The 25,113-nt window shown below is 30.8% G+C and overlaps 1 protein-coding gene across 1 annotated transcript in view; it reads right to left on the bottom strand.

The window, feature by feature from the left end:
* The window catches only part of LOC145332855 (CLIP domain-containing serine protease HP8-like), a 31,119-nt gene continuing 6,006 nt past the window's right edge, over positions 1 to 25,113 (bottom strand). Inside the window, exons 14-24 of the mRNA XM_080177937.1 lie at positions 24,925 to 24,969; positions 6,853 to 6,913; positions 4,989 to 5,076; positions 4,602 to 4,654; positions 4,081 to 4,133; positions 3,656 to 3,712; positions 3,159 to 3,210; positions 2,203 to 2,261; positions 1,526 to 1,588; positions 1,062 to 1,147; positions 1 to 242 (exon numbers count right to left, since the gene is read on the bottom strand). Coding sequence (XP_080034063.1) covers positions 132 to 242; positions 1,062 to 1,147; positions 1,526 to 1,588; positions 2,203 to 2,261; positions 3,159 to 3,210; positions 3,656 to 3,712; positions 4,081 to 4,133; positions 4,602 to 4,654; positions 4,989 to 5,076; positions 6,853 to 6,913; positions 24,925 to 24,969 — 728 coding nt within the window. The 3' untranslated portion in view covers positions 1 to 131. The remainder of the gene's footprint in view (positions 243 to 1,061; positions 1,148 to 1,525; positions 1,589 to 2,202; positions 2,262 to 3,158; positions 3,211 to 3,655; positions 3,713 to 4,080; positions 4,134 to 4,601; positions 4,655 to 4,988; positions 5,077 to 6,852; positions 6,914 to 24,924; positions 24,970 to 25,113) is intronic.

The following is a 25,113-nucleotide window of genomic DNA, read 5'->3' as shown; positions in this document are numbered from 1 at the left end:
TATGTAGAATGTTTTATTTCAGAAAAAATGATGGTTTAAAAAATATTTATTTACAAATACACATATTTAGAATTGAAATGTATTATAATATACATAGAAATATTTATGATCTACCAAGATGATATTCTACTTTAAAGTAAAGCATTGTCTAGAATCCAAGGTAGATATGCAGTTACATTTGTATAGACAGCTGGTACCCCTTTGCTTGCACATCTCCAGGGACCAAAACTTACTATTCCAACCTTAAAATAAACTTTAAAAATTACACTATATAATAGTTACTATAAAATCAAATACCTCTTTTGCTAAACACTAATTTAGAACGGTAAGTAATTCTAATAATCTGTATGACAATTCTTTATCTGTAGCATTTCAGATATACTTACAAACAAAGTAAGAGATGCGGTCAGGGTGCTTGCGCAAACTTAGAAATTTTTTTCCCCCATTAACTAGATTAACAGAAGAAACAAGGATGACAACATCCATAAGTAGCGAAGCTCAAAAATTAGGAATGGATATGGGGGAAAATAACTATAAAGCAGTGTCATACAATAAACATTAATCTTGATAAAATAGGAAAATCAGGAAACCTTAAAAATCACGCAACCTTAAGAATCACGAATATTATAAAATCTAGGAATTAATCTAGCACCGCAATTTATAGATAGAACTTAATGAAACTTGATAAAGACATGTAGAATATGAGCATATTCAATCCTTGATAATTTCGGACGGACAAATGGATGGACATTTTGAATTATAGAGTAGCTTTGCTACTAAAAAGGTATAGATCGATTCCCATGGTCTAGAGAAGTCTCCCAATATGCCTCTAGACGCCTCTAGGAGGAAAGGAGGGAGAAAACCCTCCCCACTTTCAATTACAGTTTTAAAAAGAAAAAGTAATAAAAAATTTGGGGGGTGACTCTTTAAGTTTATTTTTCTAGGGGCATTAACTCTATGGAGGTTGTTGGTACCCTTCCCAAAATAGTTATATACCCTACCATGACCTATAAGAAGAAAGACACATAGACAGACAGTTATCTTTTTATATAAAGTTATACCTGGATCCATCTTGGATCATAAGGTCTTCCAGCTATAGACTCAAGCAAAAGTCCAGATCCTGAATCACCAGAACAACTGTCTTCACCTGAATATAATTATACAGGCTGTTTTATGCTGTGCTTTCTAGTAAGATGTAGACAGCTTGATTATCATTTAACATTTTTTTGGAAGTTAGTTTTATTCTAAGGTATTTTTTAAGCTAGTTTGCAGGAATTACAAAGAAAAGTAAAACTATTACAAATCTGGAGATGAACTTAAGTAAACACCAAAAGAAAGAGGCTGCCTGAATGAGATATTTTAACGAGCAAAAAAAAAAAAAAAATTCTTGAGGGTCAGATAAAAAGATTTTCATCCTATTCAATAAGTACCCAGGGTTGCTTTAATATTATTGATTTTTAAATTTTAGTCTCATGATGGTTTTAGACTATAAATTTAGACTAAAATGATATAGAATTAACTCTACCTTCGTTACCACCAGCACATATTTGGGTTTCTTCTAATCTTACTCTTTGAACCTCATAAATATCTAAAATATTACAATCAAAACTAGTAACTTGAAACAATATGCCAAGTAAATAATATATAAGTAGGTCATGCCAGGCTACAATTGAATCAAGACAAAAGTAAATGTTAAATATTTTGGTTTTACCTGGAATCATCATGGTTTTATAGGTCCCAGAGCTCAGCACTTACTTTTGTCTTGATTCAATTGTAGCCTGGCGTGAGGTGTAAAACAAATTGGTACAAAATGACAATTCAAGTGGATTAAATGTGGAACAGTAAGGTTATGATAAAAACATCATGTAATTTATGTAAATGAATAGAGTGGGCATAAGCTATATGTAACTCTACTCACAAAGTGGGGACCCTGCACCGACTTTCAATTGGGTCTTTAAATATCAGCCTGTAGCATCAAAAATAAGTACACAGCAAAGTGGCTATAAAAGAACAGAAATCCAGAAAGCAATTTACTAGCAGATGAAAGGCCCCCACCAATTGGGTCAGGTAGTTGTCTGGGTTATAATTCAATACTTATTCATATATTTTCATGATTGTTCAAAATTTGTATTTTGACTTTAGTTAGTGAAAGGCTAGTAGCATGGAGTGATGAAGCATAAAAAGTTTAAGAATTTTAGTTACCTTTACATGTATCAAGACCAACATAGGGAACAGAAACATGTTTCAAAATATCACTAAACCTAAAAATATCTTTAAATTAGTAGCTACACAGGAAAGAAAGAAAACGTTGCAATTCAAAATAGTTTTAGGATGATCATTTAGCTGGGGGTTATTTTCAACCTCCCCCATTTTTTAATTTAGTTTTAAAAAATAGAAATAACTATTTTTGAGTGGGGATAATTTTTTTAGTGGTGATTTATCTTTGAAGGGTTGTTGTACCCTCCCCAAAATTAGTTATAAACCTTACCACGAACTATGAGAAGCTACATTGTAAAGGTTAGCAAGGTCCTTTGGTATACACAGACACAGATTCTATTACTTATCTATTAGGATAAATCTATCTATTGATGTATCTCAGGGAGTAAGGGAGGGGACAATGGATCAAATATTCAATTTTTAGGAGTCTCAGACTTTGGGGACTGGCTTAAAGGGAATGTGCAAGAATTTAGCAGTTTCTGACTGAGTTTGGGGACTTGCGCATAAAATGCCGCTACTCGTTATGTATGTTTTGAATATTGCAGACAGGGAGAAGGGATAAGGGAAGTGGGGGCAAGGGAAATAAACACTCGTTGTGTTAGTTTTGAATGTAGCAGACGGGGAGAAGGGAAAAGGGAGGTGGGGCAAGGGAAATAAACAGAATAAAAAGGGGCAGTCATATTCTTGCTGGCAGCTGGCCGGGTCCAATAATCTTTTAATATAAAAATCACACCAAAAAACCTCAATATATTTCATCAAAAACAAGTTGTGATTTCACTTTACATGACGCTATGGAAAACTATTATTCAATTAACAATCCCTTTATAATTTCCCACAAATTTATTGGATTAAACTGGATTTCATGCCCTTTCTTTGATAACTCTTATATTGAATTAATTGCCCATTGTCCCCTCCCTTACTCCCTGGATGTATCTACTTACTCTCTAGCTAGTTTATCAGTAGCCCCCCAACCAGCCACCTCCATTCGACTTCACCAACAAAACAATACATATTTATAATCTATAATGAGTAATAACTCAGAGAAGCCTTATATTGATACTGATAATGGTGGAGCTTTTCATTTCAAAGGACAAAGTGATTTTGTAATAAATATTCCTAACACCTTTATGATTAAAGGACCTCAAATCAAAGGTTGCTAAATTGTATTTGAATTTTTTTTTATTATTCTTGTTGATTACCTCACCCTCCACCCCCCCCCCCCCTGAAAAAAAAGAATTTTGGTAATTTCCTAGGTTAAAGCCAATCCCCTAATTAAAAAAAAAATTTGGGTTGGCATAGGCACCAACAATTTTTTTTCTGGAGGGGTATTATTCATTATATGCTTTTGTAAACCTCCCACTCTAAAACAAATTTAAAAGCTTGGACGTCCTTGATTCTTGTGAAGAATATGAAAATGATGAATAGTATTATTTCCTTCTGGAGATATTGTATGTGAATGCTGAAGGTAGTGGCAGACATATTGGAGACACAAAATCTGTAAATTTTAAACCATTACTTTCTCACAAAGAGCCAGTTGAGCAATGAACCCCCCATTTCTTATTTTTGAAATAAAATGAAAATAAGGGTGGGGACCTATACAATATACATGTATTGTTCATAGCGACTAACTTTACCTAAAAAATATACATATGTACCCTGAAAAGATTGTCTTTTTAGTTCCAAAGGATCTGAAGGCCTGGTCTAACAAAACTTGTATTAATTCTATGGTTTTTATTTTATTATTCGTGGAAAAATGTCTGTAATATGATGCTATACATGATTTTTCAGTAATTTTGAGAATCAGGTCTAATCCAACGAATGTTATTTCAATCTGTTTTCAAGCCATACTGAAATATATTTTACCGTTTTCTCTAACATTCTTATCAAGCTTTATCAAGGCAACATCATTATTAAACCTAAAATTAAACAGTACTTAATAATTTTATCCAAATATTCGGCGGTTTCCCTTAAAGTGACATGTTGATCACAGAAACTCCCTTCCTCCAGGGATTAGACATAAAAAATAACACTTTCTTCATTATTCATTTTTAAAAAAAGGGTGGGTGGTTCTGAGCTTGTTTAGCTATTTCAGGAAAACACCAAATCTGTATTGATTTCTATGGAGCAATTACAAACTTTTAAAAGATTTCTTAAGCGTTGCTTACCTGTATAAATATGCTTAGCTAGTAAAGAAATCCCCTCCCCCTATATTTATAGAAAATTTTTATTTCTTATGCCGTAACCCTAACCCTAACCCTGCATTGCCTATTTCTGCGAGGGTTAACCTAAACCTAAATTACCTAACCTGACCTACCATAAGATAAAAAATTGACATTCTTCTCATTTAACAAATTACTAAGTATTGTATGAAAAAGAAAATGTACCTATTAGGCTTGTTGTAACTTGGATGAATAATAATTTTCTCTGCTCTAAAATCCTAAAATATATATATGTAACTATTTTTGACAAGTAGCAATTTTCCTATTTTTTTGTTGTTAATCTTTTTGATTAGATCAATTTTATCCAATTCTTTAAAGATAACAAATTTATATCAATTGTATAGAAATTAGAGTAAAACACTAGAGGGAGAAAGGGATAAATAACTGTATTTCCCTATCGCAATGACTTTGTCTTGACTAGAAATATAGTCTTTGAAAATCAACCATTGATAAGAAGAAAATTAACACAGCAAAGTAGCAGATAACAATTTGCTGGCAGACGAAAAAGATCATTGGCAAAGTAAATATAGCGCATCAGCTAGTATGAATTACTTGAGGTACAGGTGCACATATATCATTCTTGGCATTACAATCTTGTCCAGGATTAGATAGGTCATGCTCTCCTACTCTTACAGTTGATCTAGATAGATAGATAGATAGATAGTATATGTCCAGGATTAGATAGGTCATGCTCTCCTACTCGTACAGTTGATCTAGATAGATAGACAGTATATGTCCAGGGTTAGATAGGTCATGCTCTCCTACTCTTACAGTTGATCTAGATAGATAGATAGATAGATAGTATATGTCCAGGGTTAGATAGGTCATGCTCTCCTACTCTTATAGTTGATCTAGATAGATAGATAGTATATGTCCAGGGTTAGATAGGTCATGCTCTCCTTCTCTTATAGTTGATCTAGATAGATAGATAGTATATGTCCAGGGTTAGATAGGTCATGCTCTCCTACTCGTACAGTTGATCTAGATAGATAGATAGTATATATCGAGGGTTAGATAGGTCATGTTCTCCTACTCTTATAGTTGATCTAGATAGATAGATAAATAGTATATATCCAGGGTTAGATAGGTCATGTTCTCCTACTCTTATAGTTGATCTAGATAGATAGATAGTATATATCCAGGGTTAGATAGGTCATGTTCTCCTACTCTTATAGTTGATCTAGATAGATAGATAGTATATATCCAGGGTTAGATAGGTCATGCTCTCCTACTCGTACAGTTGATCTAGATAGATAGATAGTATATGTCCTGGGTTAGATAGGTCATGTTCTCCTACTCTTATAGTTGATCTAGATAGATAGATAGATAGTATATATCCAGGGTTAGATAGGTCATCTTCTCCTACTCTTATAGTTGATCAAGATAGATAGATAGATAATATATGTCCAGGGTTAGAAAGGTCATGCTCTCCTACTCTTATAGTTGATCTAGATAGATAGATAATATATGTCCAGGATTAGATAGGTCATGCTCTCCTACTCGTATAGTTGATCAAGATAGATAGATAGATAATATATGTCCAGGGTTAGAAAGGTCATGCTCTCCTACTCTTATAGTTGATCTAGATAGATAGATAGTATATGTCCAGGGTTAGATAGGTCATGTTCTCCTACTCTTATAGTTGATCTAGAAATATAGATAGATAGTATATGTCCAGGGTTAGATAGGTCATGTTCTCCTACTCTTATAGTTGATCTAGAAATATAGATAGATAGCATATGTCCAGGGTTTGATAGGTCATGCTCTCCTACTCTTATGGTTGATCTAGATAGATAAATAGATAGATAGATAGATAGATAGATAGTATATGTCCAGGGTTTGATAGGTCATGCTCTCCTACTCTTACAGTTGATCTAGATAGATAAATAGATAGATATAGAGATAGATAGATAGTATATGTCCAGGGTTAGATAGGTCATGCTCTCCTACTCTTATAGTTGATCTAGATAGATAGATAGATAGTATATGTCCAGGGTTAGATAGGTCATGCTCTCCTACTCTTATAGTTGATCTAGATAGATAGATAGATAGTATATGTCCAGGGTTAGATAGGTCATGCTCTCCTACTCTTATAGTTGATCTAGATAGATAGATAGTATATGTTCAGGATTAGATAGGTCGTGCTCTCCTACTCTTATAGTTGATCTAGAAATATAGATAGATAGTATATGTCCACGTCCAGGGTTTAAAATGTCATACTCTCCTACTCTTATAGTTGATCTAGATAGATAAAAGATAGATAGTATATGTCCACACAAATAAAATTCAAATAAAAAATTACATATCCCTATAGGGCTATGGACTGACGCACGGGAAGACCTTACGAAGTGATAAAAATACAGTCGTATTTATTAATGTATTGAAGAGTAGCTTCGCTGCTACTAAAAAAACTTACACAGTTGTTCCTCTTTCCAATGAAGTAACACAATGTGCTGCTGTCAGTACATGCTGTAAGCCTAAATGTAAATGTATTTTTAAATAGCACAGATACTCTATACTTAGAATTTGCCTGTCTGTCCGTTTATATGCTGGTTATACAATAAAGGGTATACTTTTTGATTATAGATAAAATTTAAGAGCCAATGAAGATAAATTTATGTACTCCCCAATCAAAATACTACAATTTATATGTTATAGATCTAAATTATTGATTGACTAGTTTGGATAATGATATTTTGAACCCAGGGATCTAAAGGGATAAGACAATGGCCGATAAATTTAAGTACATCCCCAATGATGATACGCAAAATTACCACTTCTATAATATAAAATTGTGGTTAAAACTTTTAAACCAACCAATCTAAATTTACTTAAGTCCCCAAACTTGTTAAGCTATCTCGTAATAGCATTTTAATCTTTCTCAATATAAGCGTTATAAACCCAGGTTTGGACTTAAAAAACTATAAAATCCGTCAACTGAATCAGACCCTAAATGTAAAGAAAATTCACAAAAATACATTTTTACATATATTATTTTGAAGCCGGCTGTGAAAAAAAGTGGCTTCGAAAAAGAGAGAATATATGCTATTAAGTAAAATTTCTTAGTATTTATATAGTAAAACTCCATATATAAAATTGCAGCCGGCTTCAAGATTTTTTGAAATTTTAGTGATTTTTTCACATATATTTTTCAATAAATTCCTTTGATTAATTACCATTCTCAGATTTCGAGGAAAATGAAAATTTTTTTAAATAAGGGAAAATCAATAAAAATAAATTTTTCAAATTATTAAGTTAAAAAATCACTAAACTTGTCATGATCGCTTCTAGTTTGGTTGTAATTTACCTAAAAGAAATCTTTGAACCATTAAACCTAACTTTCTTGATTATTGACCAATTTCAACCATTTTTTTTTCTTTCACCTGGATATTCATTGGATATTCCAAATCTGATATCGTACTTTACCTAAAATGACTATTTGAACCATTAAATCCAACTTTCTTGTTTATTTACCAATTTCAACCATTTTTTTCCCTTTCACCTGGATATTAATTGGAGATTACAAATCTGATATCGTAGTTTACCTAGAATGACTCTCTGAACCACTAAACTCAACTTCCTTGTTAATGGACTGATTTCAACAAAAAAATTTCTTTCACAAAGAAAATCATCTATCTATCTATCTAACGGACTATCTATCTATCTAACGGACAATCTATCTATCTATCTAACGGACTATCTATCTATCTAACGGACTATCTATCTGTCTATCTATCTAACGGACTATCTATCTATCTATCTATCTATCTATCTATCTAACGGACTATCTATCTATCTAACAGACTATCTATCTATCTAACGGACTATCTATCTATCTATCTAACGAGCTATCTATATATCCAACGGACTATCTATCTATCTATCTAACGGACTATCTATCTGTCTATCTATCTAACGGACTATATATCTATCTATCTAACGGACTATCTATCTATCTAACGGACTATCTTTTTATCTAACGGACTATCTATCTATCTAACGGACTATCTATCTATCTAACGGACTATATATCTATCTAGCTAGCAAGCTAGCTAGCTAGCTTTCTAACTATCTATTTATCTATTAAACGGACTATCTATCTATCTTTCTATGTATCTATATTTCTATTTTTCTATCTCTCACAGGCCCCGGGATAATTGTAAAATGCTAAATCTTTTTAAGCAAGTAACATATGTCTGTTAGTGTGTAGCATAAGATCTCGATAACTACTGAACAAATATAAGTTTAATAAGAAATTGAAAGTAAGATATTTAACAAATTGTTGTTTTAAACTCAAATATTTATTGTCAAGTGTTCCTTCATAACTACAAAACTTCTAGCTGTTGTAAAGTAATAAAAAGGGTACACTGAAAAGAAATATTTTGGTTTCTTGTGTTATAGACAGAACATGGAAAGGCTAAGTGCTAACTCATAAAAAAATAATTGCCAAAGTGGGTATGTGAAATAATAGGAGTGAGTGTACGTTTGTGCTGTTTTGTCAACCACACTGTTTTAAAGTTTTAAAGACACACAACAAATGTCAAGTTTAATCGTCCAATGTTTCCTGTTACCCAATAAAAAAATATTCTTACACAAAAGTGTTTCTTATAATAATAGAAATATCTATAAATATTTCTATCAAATATTATTTTCAAGGAATCTTAATGATGTCATTGGGTGGTTTTGATTACTGCCTTCCCACTCCCTTAGACTTTTGTCTGAAATTCTTAACTATGCATGGCAATGATACAAATGTATTTTTAATTCAACAATTATATGCTTAAGAAAGTAAGTGTATTATCCTAAAGTAAATGTTTCCCTATCCCTTTTAAAAACATATCTTTAACTATTTTTCATACATAAAAAACTTTTCAAAATCTGTTAAAAATAAATAAAAATCAAAATTTAAATAAATACAAAAAAAATGAGTATTATGCTTTAATTAATTACGTGGGAAAAAAGGTCAAAAAAACATTTCACACACTCCCCGGGGGGGCTAAAATGGAAAAACTTTTCCTAAAAGATATTCATGGATGAAGTTAACAGTAAAGTGACCAGGAAAAAAAAACCAGTACTTAGTAACAACATTTTTATTACAATTAGTTAAATTTTTAAAAATTAACATTAGAAAAGAAGAAGTATGTATCTATATTTCAGGGTAAAATAGCCTTAAACCTGTTCTGGTCTAAATTAAAGATTTATGAAATAAAATATAGTTTATACCTTTCTTCATAATATCAAATACCAAAATCTTTCTCTTGTATTTTTTTCCTTTTTTCCTGTATTATTTGATACTAAAACACAAAATGAAACGTGTGAAAAAAGGGACAGGGAGGATAAAATAATCCTCAACATTGACAAACAACATTTCCAATAATGATAAACTAAATTACCCCTGCACATTAAAATAAATTGTTAAAAAGTTTGATAAAATCATATAAAAAATCAATAAAAATACCCAAAAGTTTTGATCAATAAACGTATATAGTTAGAAAGCTTTGGGTACCAGTGAAAATGTAGCCTATCGTCCACATCATCCCTGAAATATCAATACATGGGGCCAAAGGACATTTCTAAAAACTATATTCTAAAAATAAAGTAAAAAGTAATATAGTATCTGTATGTTTTAGCTATGAAATTTTGTTATGTTAGAAAAATGGATTATAAAGTTTGATATCCCATTTCCAAGATATTTTGTTTCAAACAAAAAACTTTAATTTCTTATCTAATGGGTCATAGCCAATAGAACCTGTACTTTTGAGAGATTGTGTTTTAAAAAAATCATTAAACCATTGTTATAGTATACATACAAAAAAAATCACATTTAATTATTATAATGAAAAGTTGTATAATTTGTATTTATTAAACATCTAATTTTAAAATCATTTATTTATCTTTATTTTCCAGCTAAAATTGTTCCATATTTGTTAAATTTTTATTTCTATTTGAACTTTACTTAAACATTTATCTTATCATCCAATTATAGGATACTTTTTTTGAAGAAAAGTAGCGCAGCAACTCTACTTTATTTCAGCTTTATTCAAATATTGGCCATACATGCTCAGTACAGTTTTCCGTACATCTAGAGATTTACTTTCTTATTAAAGAAGCGCAGCTACTAAAAACTGCAGATACAACTATTTCCACTTACCTTTGTTTATTATCTAATTATCTAAGAAAATTAAACTTCAAGTGGGTTATAGCCTAGATTTGCTACAATTAAACAAACTGCAAGATTAGAAGTTTTGAAATTATGGATAATTTTGAGTGTAATCACTCCTTTACCTCCCCCCCCCCCCCTTCTCTCTGGAGGGTTGTGGTTCCTTCTAGAAAAGACCTATAAAAGCAACAATGTGAAAGAGAACTAATGGTCCAGTGGTTAGGGAGATTCTTGGTACACACAGGCAGAAAGACAAACTCATGCGCACAGTCACAATGTTACTCTAATCTAATTTAAGAATAGTCACCAACAAAATAAGATTGTTATAATGAAAATCTATATAATATGTTTTGTTTCTATCTGTCTATTTATTTAGCTACATGTCTAACTATCTACTATCTATATATCTATATTTTGGTCCAACGGAATCTTTGCTTCTGCATGGAGTTAAATATAATTCTTTTTTTTAAAGGGGTAGTTGCACGAAATGCATTTAAATTTGAATTTAGTCAACTGCTTAATTTCTCCTAATCAATGGTTTGAATTTACATTTATAGGCCATACATTTGAAAGAATTTCAATATTCTACCATGTAGTTTAAAAATATTAGGACTTAAAATAGTATTTTTGTGATATATGTAATTTATATAACTGGCTACATAGATTCATGAAAAACAGCATGACGACTAATTTAGTTATGTCTAATTGTTTGTTATTTTGATTTATGTCCCCAATGATGTTTCACAAAATTACCCTTACTGTAGATTAAAATAAGTGTTTGTTGAGGCAACGAATAAGAAAACATTATCAGAAAACTTTGAGGACAAACAGACAACCATCCAAAGACATTTACAAAGCTTCTTGAAAATTTTCAAGATTGAGAATAAAAAACCTCACTACTCATTTAATTTTATTAAGGAAAGCATAATTATCTTCTATTAAATTAAAAAGCTGTGATTTTTAGTAAAATTTCACTACATACATTGTTTTTGTCTGTGCGTCTAATTTTACCACTTACTTTTTCAGTCAGTTTATTTGACTCTTTGACTTTTTGCTAAATAGTTTTATATTTTTGTACTTCGCTACTTATGGATGTTGTCATCCATATTAAGATGAAGGGTACGATTTCAGAAGCGTAGCTGCTCTATAATCGTTACCAGAAAGTCCGTTCGTATTTTTAGCTTTATTGGACAATAACATTTCATATGATATAAAATTATCCTATTCATCTCATATGATATAAAATTATCTTATTCATCTGATTCCTATGACAACAATTTACTATGTCATAAGCGAAGCTTCTCTATTTTAATACAATTTGTTCTAGACATTATACATCTAAATTCTGCTTTTTCAGTTTGGTACTCTACAAGTGTTCATATTTGTTTGTCCTACCATTTCAGAGCTTTTTTTATGGATGTTGTCATTTAATCATTTAATCTAATATTATAATTTCAATGAAATATAATATGATAATAGTTATTTCTCGCATCGTATTATAAACGGCTTTCCGCGGATATAGATTGTACAATTATAAGATTAAAACCAGTTTTTTTAGTCCCGAGATGCCGAAGGCACGGGCTAAAAAAACTGGTTTTAATCTTATGATTGTACATTTCTATATTCGTAGAAAACTGGATATAATACGATGCTAGACATAGTTTTTTCGTATGGATGAGAACCGGTTCCTATCCACCGGATTCGAATGAATACGAGAAAAATGATTAACTATCATTTAAATATTTTAAAATCAAAAAAATCAAAAACCAAAAAGTGTCCAGAGCAACTTTATTAGAAAATAATAAGCTTGTCTCAAATTTGTGTAATTTAGCGAGATAAAGCAAAAAGAAATTGTCGGGATATATAGGTTTTCTTCACAGCTTTACAGGGTCATTCAAGAGAAATGACTTTTTCTTTTAAACTTGAATCATAGAAAGAATTCAAAGTCATTCCTAATGAGGACAGAAGTCACTGGAAATTGGTCTAAGGAAGACTACTTATGTCCTTCATCTAACAAAATCTAACTTAAAGGAACCCTGCGAGAAATACACCGATCTAACTGCTGAAAGACTGCCACAAGTGGATCCAATACCCCAAATTTGAAGCCTTCAGCTTTATTAACAAAAAGTTTTAGGCATTTTAAAAAGACATTTTATGTATAATGAAAATTTTAAAATATTTTCATTGCTTATGTTAAGAAATTTAAAATTTACGTAGCCAAGAAACAAAATTATAAGCTTTTTAAAAGCGAAGCTTTTCTATAATTAGGGTCGGTCCGTCCGTCCGTACGCCCGTCTGTAATGGATAGCTTTTTTGTTTATTTAGGCATGTTAGAATTGTCCTATCGATTTCAAATTTTGCATGGTGATTCCTTTAGTAGTTAGGTACGATTTAGAAAGCGTAGCAACTCTATAATCATTACTAAAAATTTCTGTATGTCCATTATAAACAACAAATTTTTATATGATCTAATCATCCGATTGATCTGATTTTTGGTATATTGATTCTTGGACCAATAGCGATAGCTCGCTCAATTTTCTGCTTTTTGGTTAGTGGCATATTGATTCACTAGGTACTTATTTCACAGAAAAATTGTCACAGTTTATTGCATCAATAATTCACTGGATGCTATTGATCTCTTGATGAATGCTAACGCCTATTCATCAGATACTTTGAAATTGTCTCAACCATGACACTTTGGTTGAGCTTGACTTCCGAATTAGCGGGAAGTTCACGAGATCAGTTGGCGAACATACAAACCCCCAATACCAGGAACCATCAAGTTTCAACAGCAGGTTTGAATATAGATTTATTGATGAAATTATTTCAAAGACCTGAAATTACAATATCAATTAGTTCATAATTCCAGTTATTTATAACCACGTAATCTTATTTGCTTTTTAAAAATCATTTTTCTCTACGGTAAAAATCTTTGGAAACTTTGGCTTTAAAGGAAAATTATTTGGTTTAATAAATCATTGTTAAATGCAACAATAAGGCACATAAAAATTACTAAAACATATATTAAACATAATTAAGTTTCATGCTTAGCTGGCTAAAGCCTTTTTAAAACTACATATAATCGTCCTATACACCATACTTCTTAATCAAATTAACAAATTCTACCTGAAGCTCTTATGGTTTCAAATCCCTGATATACTAGGGTCGTTCACACACAATGAGACCAATGATAGGCCCAATTTTGTTCTCCGAAATCTTCACACTCTCATATCTCATTCAAAAGTCAAGAACGTGCGCATCATAATAAACAAAACAATCCATGCCGCGCCACATTATGAAAGGAAAGCCATAAAAAGACGACATTTGCGCTTGGTTTTCAAATAATGATAAGGAATTAATTTCGTACTTGATAAACACAAAGCTTCCTCGAAAAGAGGTTAAGACATAGAGACTAACTAGGGGGGGGGGGGTTGTCATGAATTGGGTTGTTCAATATAATTGTCGACAAAATCATATTTCTTTGCTAAAGCATTGTAATAAAGTGAAAGGATATCTCTCTGTGCATCTGCTTAACTGATATGCTTCTTTTTTTACTATGTAGCTTCTCATAGGTCCTGGGAAGGTTTATAACTATTTTTATAACCCTCCAAAGAGAAATCGCTCCTTAAAAAAAGACCCCCCAACACCAGAAAAAATAGAATTAACTTAATGAAATTAATTCTTTTTAAATCTAAAATAAAAAAAATATGGTTGTTGAATTCAATGACATCACCCCTCTCAAGTGCCCCTAAAGGCATCTAGGTGCGTAGCCACTAGTATCAAATAATTATATTCTGAATTGTTTTATACAAACAAATGGACATACAGACAGACACTGATTTTAGAGTATCTGTGTTATGTATCCTTATAATAAAGTAACATAATATACATTCTACATGTGTCTGTGTGTACTAAGAGATCTCACTGACCACTGAACTGATATGGTTCTCCTTTACATTGTAGCTTCTTATAGGACCTGGTAAGGTTTATAACTATTTTGGGGGAGAGTACCACCACCGCCCTAGGAGAAATCACCCCTAGAAAATAATAAACCCCTCTCAAATTTTATTTTACTTTTTATTTCAAAAACTGTAATTGAAAGAGGAGGTTGGCTCCCCCCCAACCCAAGGGTCTCTGGATACCTCTAGGGGCATAGCGGCTGCTAGTATAGTGTTCCACACTATAAAGTAGTAAGGTTTTTTGTATCAAGCCAAAGATTATAGAAATTGTGGGTGTGAATTGGTTTTACTTCTCAGGAAAGCTTTATAAATATCTTGGGATGGTTTTATGCTATTTTTATAACATTCCCCACCCGCCCTAGAGGTTAAGGGCAAAGCAACTAATAGATTATACAGCAAAAGCCTAAGATGATTAGTACAATATGGTACAAAATAGACGCATAGGAAAAATGATTAGTCCGGATGCGTTGAAAACGACGCAAAAAAAACTTCTTTGGTATGCCAAAAATCAAAAAATCTAAAAATACAAATGTCTTACAATCCCTTAAGGAAGCTGTGTTTAAAATTTCATGCAATTCTGACGACAGGGGGGAGCTTCGGTACTAATGGGTTAAGGACAGAAAAGCTTAGTTTTGCAAGAATTTGCTATTTGAAGGACAGAAAAGCAATGTTATGTAAGAATTTACTATGTGAAGGACAGAAAAGCAATGACTTGCAAGAATTTGCTATGTGAAGGACAGAAAAGCTAATGTTTGTAAGATTTTGCAATGTGAAAGACAGAAAAGCTATATTTTGTTAGATTTTGCAAAGTAAAGAACAGAAAAGCTACTTAGTACTTATGTCCTTCATAGGAAGGTTACATCTGTCCTATTTAAGGAATGACTTTGTTTTCTTTCCATGATCCAAAAACTTAAATAATGCAAGAATTTGCTATGTGAAGGACAAAAAAGCTATATTTTATAAGATATTGCTTTGTGAAGGACAGAAAAGCTAAGTTTTGGAAGAATTTGCTATGTGAAGGACAGAAAAGCTATGTTTGGTGAGATTTAGCTTTGTGAAGGACCAAAAAGCTATGATTTGTGAGATTTTGCTATGTGAAGGACAGAAAAGCTAATGTTTGCAAGATTTAGCAAAGTAGAGGACAGAAAAGCTAGGTTTTGTGAGTTGAAGGGAGGCTACTTATGTCCTCCATCTTAAAATATCTTTGTTAAGGGAGGCAAGTTATGCCCTTCATCTAACAAATTCTCACTCAAGGAAGGCTACTTATGTCCTTCATAGGAAGGTTACTTCTGTCCTAATTAAGGAATGACTTTGTTTTCTTTCCATGATCCAAAAACTAAAATATGCATAGAGAAAATACAATTATATAAAATGATTTATATATTTGAAAACCTGTATTGGGACATTGATGTTTAAATTAATTATTTAATTAAAAATTTAAATTAATTATTAAATTTTTATAAACTGTACAGCAATATAACGGCTATTTATTAGGGTAATTTATATTCAGTTTCCTTAATTAGATATTTTGTAATTTTAGATGTTTAGCTGTTAAACAGCTGCATAGTGATTCATGTAGTAATTAGGTAAAATGTAGAAAGCGCAGCAACTCTATAATCAATACCAGAATGTCCGTACGTCCATTTTTAACATGTCGATTTTTAACTTTTTTTAACAACAAGTTTGTTTGTGATATTATTATCCAATTGATCTGAGTTTTGGAATACTGATTCCTAGGACAACAACATACAATGTTATAAGCGATGCATATCTATAATTAAGTCATAAAAATGTAAGTATGCCCTTAAACATTTCCCTGTATTTAAACAGTTTTTAACAAATTTACTTGAATTTTTTCCTTGTTGAATAAAAAAATTAAAGGTAATATTTGCTGCCAATGATAAAATATCATTTGTTTTCATATAAACCCGTTAAAATATATAGTAAAACCTTTACAAGTACTGACATGTACTGAAAGAGGTGTACTAAGCTCTACTATCCTTGTACCATAAACTCATACCCCTATCTTATCCTATATTATTATTATAAATTGTAAGTCGATAGTTAAATACTGAAATACATATACAGCTTCCATTGGTTCTCAGAGGTTAGGATAAATGCAATTTTTGTTGCCTAATTTCTGGTAAAAACATCCGGGTAAAGAGCATAAATATTTTTTGGACTTAAATAAAGTATTTTATGTTACCTGAGCAATCTAACAACAAATTTACATACAACTGTGCTTTATGGATGTTTTAATCATTGTTTTCATAAAAATTTTGGAAAATTATGTAAAATAAAAAGAGTTTTCATTGCTTTCATGATCAAAATTTTTTTTATAGCACTGACTCTTTGTCTGATTTCGATATGAACTCGCCCTAATGGATGTACAGACAGGGAGACATGTTTTGCCACATTTTCAGAGTTCAAAATTTCATAGATTTTGAGTTCTAATTAGAAATGTATGTAAAATCAACTATTTTTTCTTACTTTGCATGTTATAAATTTCCTATATATTGAGAACTTTGAATAATCTATATTGTTTATTTATCGTATACATGCTAAAAAGTAAAAAGTCAGTGCAATAAAAAGATTTTGATCATGGAAAGAAAACGAAGTTGCAGGTTTCGTAGTATTTTCACAGAAGCTTTTCTCCTATTTTTAGCCCTGCGGGGTATATTTTCTAACCCTGCAGGGCAATCATTAACATTTACTTAACCTAACCTAACCTAAAATAACCTTTCAAAAGCTACTGTGAAAATACGATGAAACCCACAACCTCGTTTTCTTAACATGACCCAAAAATTCTTTTCATTTTTATCTTGGAAATTTTTGAATTTGTCAAAACTAATTTGCACCCGCCCTGTATACCGATAAAAAAAGTTTTAGGATGGTTAAAAGTAAATCTTTTCTATAATTAGGAACTGTTCGTCCGTACGTCCAAACATATGAATGTCCCTAACGGATGGCTCCTATCATTAATTTATACAACTGGGATTTTTTTGGATTTTTCTGTCTATTTAAATCTTGACATGATGATTTGAATCTGTAACAAATAAGCAATAATTTTATAAGCAAAGCATCAAGTCCTAATAATATAAGTATATCTTGTATTTAGGCGATCTTACAACGAATTTAAACACAATTGTGTTTATGCTTAAAATGTTATATTCTGTTTATTAAGTTCTAACAATCTACAAGGGTTGATGTTTGTTTTGCTATCATATTTTGGATTTTCGCTTTTATGGATGCTTTCATCCTTGTTTTAATAAATATATATTTTTTTAAATTAGTTAAAAATCTGATTTTACATGACATTGATATTATTTAGTATTGTCTTATTTTTTATATCAATTAAATTAAAGGTAGAATATTTAAAGATTAGGTGTCGAAATTTGGATGAACAAGTTTTTTTCAGCAGATTAGGGGTCTGCAGCAACACTTTCAAGCTGCTGTGTTGTCTTCCTAGCCCTGTGGTAACTTTATTCTCTTTATTTTTGTTGTTTTTTCTTGTTTAAATAGTTAATATTTTCATATATAACAAGGATGACAACATCCATAAAAGCGAAGCACTGAAACGGTAGGACAAACGGACATTAACACTTGTATAGTGTCAGAACTGAATAATCATAATATAAATGTATAGGAAACAAAGCAAAATTGTAAGTAAATTTGTTAAAAAACTGCTTGATTCAGGATAATGTTTATAGACATACTTGTTTTTTTAGGACTTGATTATAGAGTTGCTTCGCTTATAATATTGTACTTTGTTGTCCCAGGAATCAATATACCAAAAATCAGATCAATCGGTTGTCACATAAAAATTTGTTGTTAAACAAGGATGACAACATCCATAAAAGCGAAGCACTGAAACGGTAGGACAAACGGACATTAACACTTATATATTGTCAGAACTAAATAATCAGAATATAAATATATAAGACTCGAAGCAAAATTCTAAGTAAATTTGTTGAAAAACTGCTTTATACATAATAATGTTTATGGACATACCTACATTTTTAGGACTTGATTATAGAGTTGCTTCGCTTATAACATGATATTTTGTTCTCCCAGGAATCAATATACCAAAAATCAGATCAATCGGATGATTTGATCACATAAAAATTTGTTGTTAAAAAAGTTACAAAAATCAACATGTTTAAAACGGACGTACGGACATTTTGTTAATGATTACAGAGTTGCTACGCTTTCAAAATCATACCTAACTATTAAAGGAATCACCATGCAAAATTTGAAATCGATAGGACAATTCTAACATGCCTAAATTAACGAAAAAAGCTATCCGTTACGGACGTACGGACGGACGTACGGACGGACCGACCCAAATTATAGAAAAGCTTCGCTTTTAAAAATAATAGAATACTAATTATAGCCATGATAAATCATTAATTACATTTTGTTTTTCCCCAATTAAATTCTTAAAGAGAGGAACAAATAATTGGCCATTTTTCTACCCTTTCCAATGCAGAGCATATAGGTGCTGGGGACGCAGTCGATAGAAGATAAAGTTATTTACTAAGTATATTTGCGATTACTTTTATTTAATAGATTTTTCCAATTTTTAACATTTACAAAAGGGCCTGCTTTATTGCTTCAAGATCCATGTCAGATCTATATAGGAAATAAATGTCTATAAACGAGCTCAAGTTTTCCAAGGAATAATTGTATAAAACTCATAGTGCTCCAATAATCCATAATAAACTCTCATTGCCCAGAACATTTAAACCCAATATTTTACTTTATTAAGAATAAATTAATTTTTTTTAATTTCATCTTGCTATTTACATAATATTGAAGTATTTTATTACTATTCTTAAAAAAGAAAATTTAAATTCATAATGTAGTAAATTTAAGAAAACTTAGTTTTAAAATGAGTTGATTCTAGCGCCCCTCCCTAATGTGTCCAAATATTGAAACAAAAATTAAAAACATTTTAACCCTTTCCTGACGGTTATAAAAAATATATATTGGAAAATAAATTCCGTAATTTAAATTGCATTTTTGAAAGAATGAAAATGGCTTTATTAATAACACGTATTTGAAGATTAAATTAAGAAATCAAAAGAAAATGGAAGAAAAAGCAAGTTAGAGAGAGGTTTTTTTTTAAAACAAGAAAACGTCAAGGCAGAATGTTAATACGTTCATAGTATCAAAGGCTTTTATTATAAAATAAATAACTAAAATCAGCCGGACAGAAATTCTAACGTAAGTAGTTGAACTTGAAGTAATCTTTATGTGTAAGTTAATATATTTATCTCTTTCTATTCTAAATGCATAAGAATATTTTAAACTAGTGGATGTGTACCTAGCATCCAGGGGCTCTCAATTAAAAGGGGCAGAAACAGGCTAGAAAAAATAGCTCAAAACCATCTGAAAATAAAATAGCCTAATAACATCATGGGACCTATTTAAAGCTTACCTAAAATAGAGAACCCAATTGCTTCAGTAGTTATTGAGATCTTAACCTTCATAAAAAAAGTGGAAAAACATATTTTTGCAGACAGACTGACGGGCCAATTGAGATGCAGAGTAGATGCTCATCACCCTGTAAAATTTTACCAGGGAAAAATTCATCTTTCTATCAATCAAATGACAATCAGAGCATTACCGATAGACTGACAGACCAGGTAAATTATATAATGGATGCTTTTTTGTAAACGAGAACCATATCGATTCTGCGTTTATAGAGATCTTTTAGTACAGACAGACACACACACACACCGAGATCCTTTTACTTTATTTTAAGGACTATAGGCTAGACTTCTATTTTCAATAGAAGAAAAGGCACATTTCTCTACAGAAATTGATGTCATCTGGAGGGTTACAGACAGACTAACCGACTAAATAAGGTAGAGAGTAGATATTCATTTATCAGGAAAATCTTCTCTAGAAAAATCAGAAGTGATCGTCTATCTAATTTAGAATTTGATAAATAAAATTTTTACATTTTAAATTAAATGCCTTGCAGGGTATTTCCGACAGGCTGATGGAATAAGTAAATCACATATTGGATGCTTAAAGGTATAGGGTATATTCTCAAAAATTAAAACCGTCTATCTTTAATAGCAGATGGTGAATTATGTTTTACCCTCAGATGGACATTTCTAATTAAAGAGGGACTTCGCGTAAAAAATATTATATTTAATAAAAAAGCAAGGTCAGCCAAAGTGAGGATTAGGGTGCTTTCCCATATCGAGTGCATATCGAGCATTGAAAATACACTTCCATATTTTATAAATAAATTGTAAATTAGAAGGGATAGTTTTTTTTGCATAAGCCTAACTCCTGCAGGGGGCCCTAACCCACCAAGGTTTACCCTTGATGTGCCCTTACTCTTGATAAGATATTAATTATAGAACATATAGAATTTCTTAGAAATTTTAAAGCTAAACAAGGATGACATCATTTATAAGTCCTTAGTAAAGCTAATAAACATGGAAATCTTTACAATAGAATTTATATAATATCTATGATAGTAGATGCATATCAAAGCATTCCAACAGACGGACGGACAAAGTAAGTTCATCAGTATGGGGATGTTTTTAATTCCAGCCATTGATCTTTTATAACTGAAGAGAAATTCACGTTTACTTCTTTACGGTTTCTTTCAGACAGACAGACAGACATTTCAATTAGAGTACCAAGAAACATATGATAATATCCATAAACTTTGTGAAGTTCATAAAAAGCTAATAAAATAGACGGACAATGTGGTTAAAACATTAGATGTCAATAGAAATATATACAGTAAACTTAAAACATAAAATACCATAAAATCTAATTACTAAAACTTTAGCATAATGAACGGACTGACTGACAAAGTTAATTAAATATATATGATGCTTTTTAGTCAGCGAAATCCTCACAGACAAATTTGCTTTTCATTTTTAATTTTAAGTAAATCATAATTCTGATTTTGTACCAGACAGACATACAAAGTTCAAGTAAGATTTTCTGCTAAAATATTTTTTAGTAGGAAGCTACTCTATAATTCATAATATAATAATTTTTCCTAATAACTCGGACCCTAAGGCGGCCTGAGGCCACTTCGTCATATCTTAATAATTGCATTAGCCTTCTACCTTTCTAGTACGGATATTTAATATTCTCAAGAGCATTACAGACCAGCGAACAACGTGAGCTGTAGGCTAGTTTAAAGATATTTATGGGCTTGCTAAAATTTAATTCAACGTATTGTCATTTTACTCAAGAATCCCATAACATTTTTTTTGATAATGGTTAGGACCCATATGATTTGATATTAGGTTAAGTAAAACTACTAATAAAACTATTTCTTGTGCATGATTTTTTTAAGTTCAATAAAAAAAACAACATTTTTTTGTATATACTACATATGAAGATACTGCTTTAAAATTTTGTTGTTTTAAAGGGACTCTTAACTTTAAACATTTGAAATTGCCCTTACTGACCTTACTATGGACATATTATTACTTGGCTTTTACATCAGATTTTCATGTTCTCTAATAAAATAAAATTTGCAGCGAGCTAGAATAACAATTACCCCCTTTCCACCCCCCCTAACCCAATCCACTCCCTTCATACCTCCAACCCAATATATCTTTTTATGAATAATATTCCTTTATTTTTCAGAGTGACTTTATATAGGTCACAGAAACTTATTCAGAGGTTTATGAGGTCAAGACATTCCCCCCTCCCATCACAAAAGTCTATCCATCTTTCTATATATCTGTCTATTTATCTTTTAACACTTTAATTGTCCTCTATCTCTCTATTTGTCTATCGATATGGCTGTCTTTTTATTTTAACTTTTTTTTTAATCTAGCCAATTAAGATTTTAAAAATATTTATATTTCCAGAAAAATGGAAATATGTGGTAAAAATAATATAACTAATTACTTAATCTAACAAGGGAACATTTGTTGGAAAAAAGGTGTCAGATATCTCCCACCTACTTGGCTAAAATTGAAAGTTCTTTTTCTGTAAAAACAAGGATGATAATGTATATAAAAGCGAAGCTCTGAAACGGTTGGACAAACGAACATTGAAATTTGTAGAGTGTCAAACTGAATAATCAGATTATAAATGTATAAAAAACGAATCAAAATTGTAAGTAAATTTGTTAAAATACTGCTGAAATACAGGATAATGTTTAAGGACATACATATACATGTCGGACAATTATATCAAAATTATTTGTTCAAAAAGTTAAAAATCAGTCATTCTGGTAACGATTATAGAGAAACTATGCTTTATAAATCGTATAAATCGATAAGACAATGCCTAAATTAACAAAAAAAAGCTATCCGTTCCAGACGGTGTTCGGACGGACTGACCCTAATTATAGTAAGGCTTCACTTTTTTGTTAAAAGTCAATTGTAACAAGGATGACAATATCCATAAAAGCGAAGCTCTGAATCGGGAGAACAAACTAACATAAGTGTCGAATCAAAATTGTAAGTAAATTTGTTAAAAACTGCTTAAAAATAGAATAATGTTTAAGAACATACTTACGTTTTTAGGACTTTATAATATAGATGCTTCGCTTATAACATTGTTTTTTTTTGTCCTAGGAATCAATATTCCAAAAAATCAGATCAATCGGATAAAATTATCTGATAAAAATTTGTTCTTAAAAAGTTAAAAATGTTTAAAATGAACGTACGGACATTCTGGTAATAATTATAGAGTTGCTACGCTTTCTAAATCGTACCGAAATACTACAGTAATCACCATGCAAAGTGTGAAATCAATAGGACAATTCTAACATGCCTAAATTTACGGTCGGACGTATGGACGGACCGACCCTAATTTTAGAAAAGCTTCGCTTTTAAAAAGGGAGTACTTAAAAGTTGAAAGGGGACGGAGGGTTATAAATAAGTTTTAAACATTTCTTGGACCTTAAGGGATAAGATATTAGAGGATAAATTGATAAACATCATGCTCAATAGCGGTAAATTAAATTACCCCATTTCTACATCATTTGTTGAAAAGTTTGAAGAAAACAGTAAAAGTGTCGAACAAAAACGTCAGAAAAAATTAACAATTAACCAATAAGAAGCCAGTATTCACTGTGGTAAAATATATAGCGGCCTCTCATTGGTTAACTGTTAATTTTTCTGACGTCATAGTTCGACACTTTTACCAACAAATAACAATGTAATAAAAGTACCAAAGTTTTTTAGTCAACAAATAAGATAAAGTAGTTTGAAAGCTTTGAGTACCATCCCTGAAATATCTACCCATCATTCAAATATTCAAAAACCCATTTTTTAGGAAATGTAGCACACCAACTCTACTGTGTTGGATTTTCTATCTATCTATCTATCTATCTATCTATCTATCTATCTATCTATCTATCTATCTATCTATCTATCTATCTATCTATCTATCTATCTATCTATCTATCTATCTATCTATCTATCTATCTATCTATCTATCTATCTATCTATCTATCTATCTATCTATCTATCTATCTATCTATCTATCTATCTATCTATCTATCTATCTATCTATCTATCTATCTATCTATCTATCTATCTATCTATCTATCTATCTATCTATCTATCTATCTATCTATCTATCTATCTATCTATCTATCTATCTATCTATCTATCTAACTATCTATCTATCTATCTATATCTATCTATCTATCTATCTATCTATCTATCTATCTATCTATCTATCTATCTATCTATCTATCTATCTATCTATCTATCTATCTATCTATCTATCTATCTATCTATCTATCTATCTATCTATCTATCTATCTATCTATCTATCTATCTATCTATCTATCTATCTATCTATCTATCTATCTATATCTATCTATCTATCTATCTATCTATCTATCTATCTATCTATCTATCTATCTATCTATCTATCTATCTATCTATCTATCTATATCTATCTATCTATCTATCTATCTATCTATCTATCTATCTATCTATCTATCTATCTATCTATCTATCTATCTATCTATCTATCTATCTATCTATCTATCTATCTATTTATCTATCTATCTATCTATCTATCTATCTATCTATCTATCTATCTATCTATCTATCTATCTATCTATCTATCTATCTATCTATCTATCTATCTATCTATGTTGACTTTCAATTTGGAAAGTTTAGTGATTTTTTCCGTATTAATATATTTATCTCAAGTATTAAATTGATAAATTTAACTTGAAGCCAAATTACATATATTCTGAGTTTTTTAGGTAGGGGTTAATTTTGGAAGAATAAAAGGGTTTTAGGAGTTTATTTTTAGTTAAAAAGGGTCTAGAGCTGTCAACATATATTTTTAACTTTTTTCGGCTTTGAAAGTGTTTTTTACAGCCGGCTGCGAAATAATATATATGTACCTATTAAAGTACCTCCACATCTAAAGGATAGTTGATTGTTTTTATCTAAATCAAAACAATGATAATGTCTTTGTGAGATCTTTTACAAATTGGTTCTTTTTTTTGCATTTTCTTATTCTTTACAATTTTCATAGTGTAGAGAAATCTGTTTTTGATCACCATTAGTCCAATAGTTAATCCAGCAAGTTT

The sequence above is a fragment of the Acartia tonsa genome, chromosome 11 (genome assembly GCF_053477335.1).
Source record: "Acartia tonsa isolate MP-2025a chromosome 11, ASM5347733v1, whole genome shotgun sequence".
Classification (NCBI taxonomy): Eukaryota; Metazoa; Arthropoda; class Copepoda; order Calanoida; family Acartiidae; genus Acartia; species Acartia tonsa.
Note: the sequence above shows the minus strand (reverse complement) of the source record. Positions and strands in the feature narration are given on the sequence as shown.